The 10,627-nt window shown below is 42.0% G+C and overlaps 1 protein-coding gene across 1 annotated transcript; it reads left to right on the top strand.

Annotated features, from left to right (window-relative positions):
* The first annotated feature begins 794 nt into the window (after positions 1 to 794).
* On the top strand, positions 795 to 10,182 carry ALDH5A1 (aldehyde dehydrogenase 5 family member A1). Its single transcript, XM_041426749.1, has 10 exons — positions 795 to 1,018; positions 1,152 to 1,235; positions 2,109 to 2,279; positions 2,414 to 2,530; positions 2,952 to 3,095; positions 3,936 to 4,079; positions 4,759 to 4,917; positions 6,230 to 6,399; positions 7,132 to 7,190; positions 7,341 to 10,182. The coding sequence occupies exons 2-10, from the start codon at positions 1,188 to 1,190 to the stop codon at positions 7,544 to 7,546; spliced, it is 1,218 nt and encodes a 405-aa protein (XP_041282683.1). The 5' UTR covers positions 795 to 1,018; positions 1,152 to 1,187; the 3' UTR covers positions 7,547 to 10,182.
* The last annotated feature ends 445 nt before the right edge of the window (positions 10,183 to 10,627 follow it).

The following is a 10,627-nucleotide window of genomic DNA, read 5'->3' as shown; positions in this document are numbered from 1 at the left end:
GTACTGCTACGAACTTCTGGCTGCAGAGGTTGGACACCCTGTGTTTCCCAACCACACTAGTCCCCAGCGAGATGGTGGCACTGGGCAGGGGCTTCACGTGGCCCTTGTGCCACAGGCTGACCAGCTGTCATGGGACCCAGCGGCCCACAGGCTCCCATGGGCCACTGTTCCTGCAGCTAAGCACAAGTTAGCCTGGAGAAGACTGAGAGCCCTGAGACCTTATCACAACCTGCAACTTCCTGACCAAGGGAAGAGGAGGGGCAGATACTGATCTCTTCTCTGCGGCGATCAGTGACAGGGCACGACAGAATGGCATGAAGCTGTATCAATAGTGGTTTCAGTTGGGTATTGGGGGAAGGTTCCTCAGCCAGAGGGTGCTTTGGCACTGGAACAGGCTCCCCAAGGAAGTGGTCAGACCACCACGCCTGACAGAGTTCAAGAAGCATTTGGACAACGCCCTCAGCCACCAGATGTGACACCCGGCGTGCGCTGTGCAGGGCCAGGAGTTGGACTTGGATGATCCCTGTGCACAGGATACTCTGTGACTCCAGGCCTCCCCTCTCCCTACGAAGCGGGGGTCTCGATGGGGGCGGGACACGAGGCTCCGGGAAGCAGAAGCCCCCTCCCGCCCCCAGCCCCCCGGCTACACTCCCACCCTCGCCCGGGCAGACTGGGCGCCCCTGGCCAGCTGCCACCCGCCGCCGTGCCCCGGCGAGACGCCGCTTCTGGCCCAGCCCCTCGGCAGCTCCTCCTCCGGGCGGCGCGGGCGGGCCGTGCCGGGACTGTGTTCGCCCCGGGGCCGGCGCGGGCCGCCAGCCGGGCCCTGTCCGCCGCCCTGGTGCGCCGGGGCGGCCTGGTGGGCGGCCGATGGGTGGAGACGGCCGCCGCTTTCCCCGTGCAGGACCCGGCCAGCGGCGAGGAGCTGGGCCAGGTGTCCGACTGCGGGGCGGCCGAGGCGCGGGCGGCTGTGCGGGCCGCGCACGAAGCCGGCGTCGCCTGGGGCCGCCTCCCCGCCAAGGTGAGCGGCCGCGGGAGGTGGCGGCGAGGGGGCCCCGGGGCCGTCCCGTCCGCTCCGGTCGGGTCTCCCGGGGCCTCGCTTCCCCGTCCCTGCGTGCGGCGGCCGCGGCAGCCTTGTCTTTCCCTCCTCCCAGGAGAGGAGCGCGCGCCTCCGCAGATGGTACGAGCTGATGATGGAGAACAAGGAGGAGCTGGCGCGGATCATCACAGCCGAGAACGTGAGTGGGGCAGCGGGCGTGGGCACGGGCACTGCCCCGTGCTGGCACTCGCGCTGGGAAACCCAACACAGGCAGGCAAACAGGGACACCAAGTAAAAGTGACAGCCGTCAAACCTCTCCCTGCGTGCTTCAGCGGTTAGCCGTCATGTCCTTTTTAATAATTTCGGGCATATTGTGCACTCCCATTGCTGTGCTACGTCAGTGGGTGACGTTTCAAACATTTCTCCTCCGGACATACATAAAGTGCATTGGTTTGATAAGGGTAGTACCTGATCAGAGGAAACCAGACCCATGTTGTTCTTCATGGCATGCAAAAGTGTACATCCACCTACACCATGGTCCCCGTGGCAGAAATGTTTGTGACTGGGAAAAATCAAGCAAGTCTCCAAGTTGGATTAATACAGTCTGTATCACTGAGTAGTCTGGGAGCTCACAAACTGGTGACCTTTTGGACAAAACCTTGCTGGAAGATACTTCAGCAGATCCTCTGTTGTGGAGGATAACCTGACATAAACCTGGCATAAACTTGTAACTGTTTTGACATGATTTGTGTCTTTCTTCAGAGTGGTAATAGCAGCTAACTTAGAGTTTGTAAATAAATGCATACTACATTTGCTATTTCTCTTCCTTGTCTTGGGCAGGTGTGAATCCAGGCACAGCATACAGATTATTGACTATACAATGATGGTATATTGAATCCACACAACTATTGCTGCTGCAATCATATAATCTTTGCTGGAAATCACAGTGTATGTCAGAGGGAGGGGCTCATAAAGTACTCTGAAAAGAAGAGAAACTCCAAAATTGCTTGAATTTGTTTGTATTGCTTCTGTTTGCTGCTTACAATGTATCTTCAATCTGATTTAATCAAAGGGGAAGCCTCTGAAAGAAGCACAGGGTGAAATCACATATTCAGCCTCGTTTCTGGAGTGGTTTGCGGAGGAGGCTCGGCGGATTTATGGTGATGTTATTCCAGCATCTGCAAAGGACAGAAGAGTCCTGGTGCTGAAGCAGCCAGTAGGAGTGGCAGCCATTATAACCCCAGTAAGCATAGCTGAACTCTTCTGAGTCACGTGAAGGTTTTCAGCTCAGCCCCCCGTTCAAAATGTCACTTACTTCTGCAGAAACAGGAGGCAAAATTTTCCCAACTTTGATTGTACTATTTTCTCTCTTCCTAGTGGAATTTTCCCAGCGCTATGATTACCCGGAAGGTTGGTGCAGCTCTGGCAGCTGGCTGTACAGTAGTGGTGAAACCTGCAGAGGACACACCTTTATCAGCATTAGCTCTTGGGGAGGTGAGCTTTCAGTACTAAGATTTACCTCAACAACGGACTGATACGGTAAACAGGGAATCCAGACAGGCTTAGAAGGTAGCTCTGGCCAGCTTCATATGTAAAGAAAGGACAAACTGATTTGATGCAGGCAGGTGTTTTAGTTTAGTGAGAATCTTTGCAAATTGCCTCTAATATGGTCTAGAGCCTCAAAGTGGATTGGGCCATTTTGATACTCAAAATATCCTTATATCTTTAATTTGGTTCTTTTGAACACAGACAGAGCAAAGCTGCTCTCTCAAGCAACTGTTCCTGGTTGTGCTGAGTCCTTTTGGCTTCCACTGGCTTACAGACTGTTTTCTTCAAAACAATGAACAATCATTAAGTGACTATTCCTCTTACAAAATGCACTAATTATGCAAATTCTGTTTTTCTTTTGTTACAGCTTGCAAACCAGGCTGGAATCCCAGCAGGAGTGTATAATGTTGTCCCTTGTTCCAGACAACAGACAGCAGCTGTAGGGGAAGTTCTATGCACTGATCCATTGGTATCCAAAATATCTTTTACTGGCTCTACAGCAACAGGAAAGGTACATACGTGGACAGAATATCCTTGAAGATTGTTACTGTGATTATACTAGAAAGGTAGGGGGAAAGTGTGTGCCTTTATAGAGAGCCTTCTTTCCTGGCTGCTGTAGACAGATTGTCCAAATAATTGTGTAACTCTTGAGATACTGCTTATATGTTTTAGCATCAGTACTTCACAGAATGATGCCTGTCTGTAATTCTTGATAACTGCCCTTTATTAAACTATAATGTGAACAGTCCTGTACACTATGTTCTTGGTCTATATCATAAGGTGACAACACACTAATAAGAACACTGAAACTGAGTTTGAAAGGTGCCATTCAAGAATGGCTTCAGCAGTTGAGAGAAAGTATTAGAGGAGTGAGGCCCTGGAATCTCTGCTATCAGCCGTAGTCAATAAGCAATCTTGTCACCATTTCTAATTGAATCACTAAAACTGCAGTGTGGCTGCAAAATGACAGTTCTCTAGGATGGCTGTATGCAGAATGCAGCAAAAGTCTGGTATCAAGGCAAATCATAATACCACATTCTGTCAGATCCTGGAAAACTTTCATAAGAGTAGCCAAGATTTTATTACCACAAAAAATAGAACAACAAAAAAAAGTTGACAATATTAGTGTATAAAAGCTTAACCTGACCTGAAGTTCATCAAAATTTTTCTCTGCATTAGTCCTTGGCCAGAATTTCATCTTTAAGGATTTTCATGGATGAAAGTTGCTTTTGTTTTAGGAGATGCAGATTATTTCCTTGCCAGAGTTAATTTTTCACTCCCTTGCATCCATGATTCCACTGTTCACATCTCTTAGAGGTACAGATGTGTGTGTCTCTTCTTTTGCCTACAGATCTTGCTGAAACACGCAGCTGGTACTGTGAAGAGAGTTTCCATGGAGCTTGGAGGACATGCTCCTTTTATTGTGTTTGACAGTGCCAATGTGGACCGGGCTGTCGCAGGAGCCCTGGCTTCTAAGTATAGAAACTCAGGACAGGTGAGAAATTTTGTCCTTGTTTCTAGACAGTGAAGAGCTGTACATAATGTTTAAGCTATAAATAAGCTATTTTATGTAAAAGGAAAGCATAGAACACTTCATTGTAAAGAGAAAGGCGCTGCACTCACAAATTGCTCTGGGCACTAAAGCAAGTCTAAATAGCAACACTGAAATCCCATATATTTTTATCAGAGCAAAGGGGTAGCACAAATAAATAGACCATTGAAAGCACTTAGAAACAACTTTTAGGAAGAAAGGAAACTCAAACTCAGATAATTAAGGAGTTAGAAAAAAAGACCCCTGACCACTAAATGTGACTTGAGTTTTTGATGCTCAGTCCAGCATTCTGCAGTCTAATTAGAAGGTATTTCATGCAGCTTCTGGATCTTGGTTGATCCATGTGCCTGAGTCCACAGAACTCACAAAACATTTCCCCAGCGTAAGCAACTTACCAGTGTGACATACTTCGCACACCCAGCTTGTTGAAGGTGTATTGATGAAGTGAAAAGGGGTGGTGAAAGAAATGGCATAGCTGGGTAACAGCTTAGGATGAGGGAGGAGAGGCAGGGAACATCAGTGTAGTAACCTAATTCTGTGACATGAAGGCCAGAATGAATTAATAGATGGATTAAATGCAGTAAAAACGAATAGGGTTTTGTCTTATCTTGTTTGTTTTCAGACTTGTGTTTGCACAAACCGTTTCCTGGTGCAAAAGGGAATTCATGATGAATTTGTGGAAAAGTTTGCTAAAGCTATAGACAAAGAACTACATGTTGGAAATGGATTTGATGCAAAAACTACCCAAGGACCACTAATAAATGAAAAAGCAGTGGAGAAGGTATAAGTACATATTTCATTTTTAATATTCTAATTTTCTTTTTATGATTCATAAAATAACTTTACCTTTATGTTTCACCTTTTTTCACTTGTTTTATTAGAGCACATTTGCAGTGTGGCTGGAAGTGTATTCTGTCCCCCAAGTCCATGTGTACATATAGACAAACAGATGTGGACAGTTCATGTATCATCCCTCTGTTTCCTTTAAGAGAGAGGCCTCCTTTAGGATAAACTGATTCCTCCTGATTACTCCCTAGCTGTTCTCAAGTCCATTCACTGAAATTGGATACATTGTGAGAGCTGTACAGTGATCCTGCAGTTCTGAAGCACTTTGGTTGACAATTTCTTTTGAGGAGTAGTGTTTCTTTTTGGCAAAAGCTAGGCAGAATCATTTATTTGGGTTAAAAATACCAGAACTCTGGATGTTGTAATCACTTGAAACTTCATGTGCATGGTTTGGGTCTTCTGTTTTGGGTGACCTGCAACTCCTGGAATATTTATTTTTAAAAAAAATCCTACTAAGTTACATATTTTGTAATGTTTCACTCTTCCTAAGGTTAAAGATTATTGAGTCAAGTGGCCCATACTGCATAAGATATTACAGCACAGTTGCATGCAGGCTTGGTTTGAATCCATTATACATGAATGCTGCCAGATTCTCTTTATAAAAGAATGGGAAAATATTCAGTTATTTGGGAGACAAAGGACATAGTCCTTGATTTCTTTCCTTCACGTTTTCCCTTCTTGCATCACAAAAGTGTATCAGGTACAACTGTATATACAAATAAACAAACACTGTATATCGTCACTTTCTGTAATTTCTGTAATTTCAAAGGACAGTATTCTAGGTGGGGATTGCTACTTTAGTTTTCTTATTACTTTGTTGTCTTTAGATGAATTGTAAATATAGGGGGGTAGGTCATAGATGTAGCAAAATGTTCTTGCCAGTTTCATCTTGAGAGTTGTTTCTCTTTCCATGGCAAGTCATACACTTCATTTCTATAGTGCTTGATCACTGATATAAGATTCAGTTTTTAGTCCTGCAAAGACTTTTTCTCACATTAGGTGTAGGCTTTTGATTTCTACAGAAAAGTGGGCTGGGGCCACATTCATAATTTATCCCTCTGAAATTGTGTTAGACTGAGAGAAACAAGAAATGAAGAGAAATTAGATAATATTGCCAATGATCCTCTGCAAATTTTTCTCTTCAAATTTTTCTCTTAAATATTGGCAGATATTATTTCTTCACTGGGAGATGTATTATTGCTCATTCTTAAAAGCTGACTTGAAGATTTTTATTATGCATACCTCAGGTAGAGAAACACATTAAGGATGCAGTTTCTCAAGGAGCATCTATTGTGACTGGAGGGAAACGACACAGCTTGGGGAAGAATTTCTTTGAGCCAACATTACTAACTAACGTTACAACAAAAATGCTTTGCACCCAAGAGGAGACATTTGGCCCTTTAGCACCAGTTATCAGGTGAGATTATTAACTCCACAGATTAACAATTAAAAAACTAATGAAATACTATTTTGAATAAACAAAATTTGAAAGTATTTTTGTGTGATCACACAAGTCTTGTAAAAAGACTGGGGTACACATGTGAAAATGTACTTTGAATATGTGGCTTGTTTGTTTCTTTTTCTTTACCTGATCTTAGCATCTCTGCAACGTTTTGAAAATTAAAGTATCTCAGTGGTTAAGCAAGGCTAGATAGCAGCAAAACCTTCATCGGCTTCATGATCTGTGGCATGAAATAGGAGACAGGACTTTTGTCATGTGATTTGCTAGTCCTAAGCTTTTCTGACAGAGGGCGAGTTAGAGCTGTCTGTTCTCCTTAAAGCCTTCCCTGCCTTTGTGCAGAGCAATTGGATGTGATGGAAGAACATATATTAATCTCTCAGACTTGAGAGTGCTGTGTAGTTGGGGAAATAGGTAGGCGTTAACCCATGTGGAGTAAATGTCTCGGTACTGTCCAGCTACCTCAGGGGTATAAAGGCAGTCTTAAATACTTAACTGCACTTTAAACTAAGAGAAGAGGTAGACACTTCAGTGTTTCAAAATGAAAGTTAAATTAGCTTTTTAATGTACACTTTTGGGAAAACTAAAATGACATTTTAATTCCCAATAACACTGCTTCTTGTCAGTAAGTCAGCAAGACAGCAGGTGAACTGTGGGCCTTATTTTTATTTTTTCTTTTTCTGTTGACAGATTTGAGACTGAAGCAGAAGCTGTTGCTATAGCAAATGCAGCTAACGTGGGTTTAGCAGGTATGTTTCTCTGTCAGATAAGTGTATTTCTGCAGTTTTGTGAGCTTTAGTGCTGTGTGGTGATGATTTTGAGTGATTAAGTCTCTTTTTCAGTCTTCTGCAATTGTTCTTACTGATTTTCACTCCTGTATCTCTGTGTCTGCACAACAGGATATTTCTACTCCCAAGATCCAGCTCAGATCTGGAGAGTTGCAGAACAGCTAGAAGTTGGAATGGTTGGTGTTAATGAAGGCATAATCTCGTCAGCGGAATGTCCTTTTGGTGGGGTAAAGGAGTCTGGCTTAGGGCGAGAAGGTTCAAAATACGGCATTGATGAATACTTAGAAATAAAATATGTCTGCTTTGGAGGATTATGAAAGCCTTCAAACAGCACAATCCCCACAACTTGGGAAAGAGTGCTTTTGTTTTTATTTTTTTTGAGCCAGAAATATGTACGAATGCAACTTCTACCTTCATTAGAACTAATCAGCCCTGTCCTGTGTGTGTATAGAGATATCTACAGTATTCTGTGTTGCCAAATGTTTTTACATAGTCTTTGTTTATACATCCAGTTTTTCAGCAATGTGATCACAATGTCCATTATTTTTAGTAAAGAGTAGGGATTTCTTGTTCTTGGATTATCCCTTTGTAACTAGGAGAACTTTGAGGCTTGTGCATAATGAAAAGAGATTGTGACCTATAGCAAGGGAAACTAGACCACCATTTTTTACTACCTTTAGTAGTTCAGTGTGGATAAGGGAGGCTTTGGGATGGCAGTCTCCCTTTAGAATTTTGTGTAAATACTCACACTTTCTAATGTGGTTATTTGACCTCCTTTAGAAGCAAGTGTGTGGGATATTTTTTGGGGGGGAGGTTTGTTTTTGTTAGTTTTTTTTTGGTTTTTTTGGGTTTTTTTGGTGTTTTTTTTTGTTGTTGTTTGTTTTTTGTTCTTTGGGTTTTTTTTTTTTAATTGTGGGAGAAATCTGCTGCTTACATTACAACAGGTGAAGAATTGTTTTGAGCTATATCTAGGCATCCATATAAGCTATCAGACAGCTTTTTCAGCACTGTTAATGCTGACTGCAGGGCTGCTTTAGGTTTTTGAGCAAAGAGGTGTACTTTGGGCTTAACAGCTTTCATGTCTAGGATGAAATATAGCCCTTGTTTGATGCCTGTTAGCCCCAGCAGTCCTGAGAACAGGACAGTCCAGGACAAAGAATTGCTGGCTTAGTGAGAGGAGGAAGAGAAGATACTCACAGGAACAACTTGCAGAATTAGTTGTTGGGGAGACTGTAAGGGCTGTGTGAAGAAAGCACAAGTGGTGACATGATGATCCAGATAAACTCCCTCTCTTCCATAAAAAGACCATGACTTTCCTTGGGTAGGAGTACAGTCCCTAGTGTAAATATTGCACAGTGTCTAAAGGAACATAACTCCCTTCAAAGAACAGGAGCCCACATCCCTGTGGGCTTTGTGTCTTGAATTGGATTTGTGGTTACACAGGTGAAGGTCTGTTAGAGAGGAAAGTTTAAAAACCTTTGAACATGGCTTATTTGTGACCTAATATAGATTTAAATAGTAGTGGTTAGAGGCGAGGCTTTGACCTTTGGCTTGACCTCACTATTATGTCATCTTCAAAAGATGATGTAAGGCTTCCTTAGTATGAAATAAACAATGTTGTTAAAAACATTTTAATGGCAGTCAAACAAAGCACTTTAAATGTGTAATGTTAATTTGGTGAATAAATCAGCATGGCAGAAGTTAAGTGGAATAAATTTTGGTTTTGGTGTTCATTATTAAAAATAAATAAAAGAAGGCACCAGAATCCTTCTTCCTATAAAGTAATGAATGTACCCTTTGAAATGAAATATTTTAAAATATTTTATCCCATCAGGCAAAGAGGTACCAGGTAACACAAGACTTGAAGAGGGAGGGAGAGCAAGCTGGAATGTAGTTTCACAGGGTTTTTGTTTAAAGCGCACATAAAGTAGCATTGACTGTTACTCCTTATTTTTAAATATATTTTTATGGTTGTATTTGTGTAGCAGTTGAGACCAGGTGGGTCTGGAGCACATTATCTTTCAGTACTGTGTGCATCATGCCAACTGAAGGGCAGTTAAAGAGTATTTAATGACCCTCCAGTAATTCCCAATGCACCAAACCCACATATTTGTGGTAGTGAGGACTTACTAGTACTGTTATCTGCACTTGTCAAAAACACAAAAAGGATGGCCTCTTTCTACACTAGTTGCAAGAAATTTTCCTATACTCAACTTCTAATTTAAACACACAGGCTGCCTGAATTTGGGGAATACAATGTTGCGGGAGAAAGCTGTTTGCCAGCCTTGGCTACCGATGTGTTTAGTATTAATTGGAAAAAAACAGATGGGTAAAAGAAGGTCCTGCCTAGGTTCCCAGTTTCCACAACACAGTGATGCAGGCATAGTTACAGGTATTGTACACAGGTAGAATATCTGCCATTGAAATTCAGTTTTATCTGCCTGTGAACTGTAAAGGTCAAAATTAAAACCATCTCACTTAAAGCTGTATGACAGTGTAGTATTTAATGCGAATGTATTTCTTGGGACAGTGCAGTTGGAGGATAAATTATTTAACCCTTGCTCTCTTCACTACAAATTACTGATGATGCAGTGGTACATTTAAAAATCTTAATGTTTTTTAATGTGCTTTTCTGATAATAAATAATACCTTTTACAATGCCTGATAACAAGCACAAACAATAATTAAAGATAATGTTTGTAAGAAACTTAAGAAATACTTTTGTGTAGGTTGGATTCCAGCATACTATCCTCATGTCAGTAAAGTCTACATCAGTTAAGCACAGAATAATCAAAGTTGTCTTCATAGCAAAAGCTGTGATTCAACAAAAGACTTACTTGAATTCTCACACCTCAGTTGTGTTGATTGCACTTGTGATAGTTTAGCAATTCCTGGATATTAAAACTGAGATTAAAAAAAAGTTTTCAATTAATAAATAACTTCTGTGAAAGCATCAGATTTTGTGGTTTATTATGTTATTCAGTGCTGAATTGACAAATTGACAGCAGCCGCATTAAGTTCAATCTCTCAGATTTGCACAGAAGACTTTCTTCTGACAGCTTTATCACTGGAAAAGACACCACTTCTTTGCATCCACATGTTCATATAGTGTAAGATTTTGGTACCCCCAATTACAGTCCCTTGAATCTAAATCAGATAGATGAGACTACTTGGGCATAGTAATATGCCATCAGTCATTTTGTATGCCAGTCTTTTATGCTGAATCAAACATTTTAATCACAAAACAGATCAGAGTGTATTCCCTTCTTTTGTAATGTGATCACTTGCATAATTCTTTATTTCATTCATTAAGATTTAAAATAGAGTTTTGGGAGCTCTTTTACTTCTATTTATTTAATACAGTCTTGAAGCCTGAGAAACTGTTTAAATTTCCAACT

This window comes from Onychostruthus taczanowskii, unplaced genomic scaffold (assembly GCF_017590055.1).
Source record: "Onychostruthus taczanowskii isolate IOZ18803 unplaced genomic scaffold, ASM1759005v1 scaffold94, whole genome shotgun sequence".
NCBI classification, from domain to species: Eukaryota; Metazoa; Chordata; class Aves; order Passeriformes; family Passeridae; genus Onychostruthus; species Onychostruthus taczanowskii.
Note: the sequence above shows the minus strand (reverse complement) of the source record. Positions and strands in the feature narration are given on the sequence as shown.

Bases quoted from the DNA above. Each gene is read 5' to 3' on its own strand.
- ALDH5A1 (XM_041426749.1), top strand. From the start codon at position 1,188: ATGATGGAGAACAAGGAGGAGCTGGCGCGGATCATCACAGCCGAGAAC. The intron at 2,280-2,413 runs GTAAGCATAGCT...CTCTCTTCCTAG, and splicing joins TGGCAGCCATTATAACCCCA to TGGAATTTTCCCAGCGCTAT. The intron at 3,096-3,935 runs GTACATACGTGG...TTTTGCCTACAG, and splicing joins GCTCTACAGCAACAGGAAAG to ATCTTGCTGAAACACGCAGC.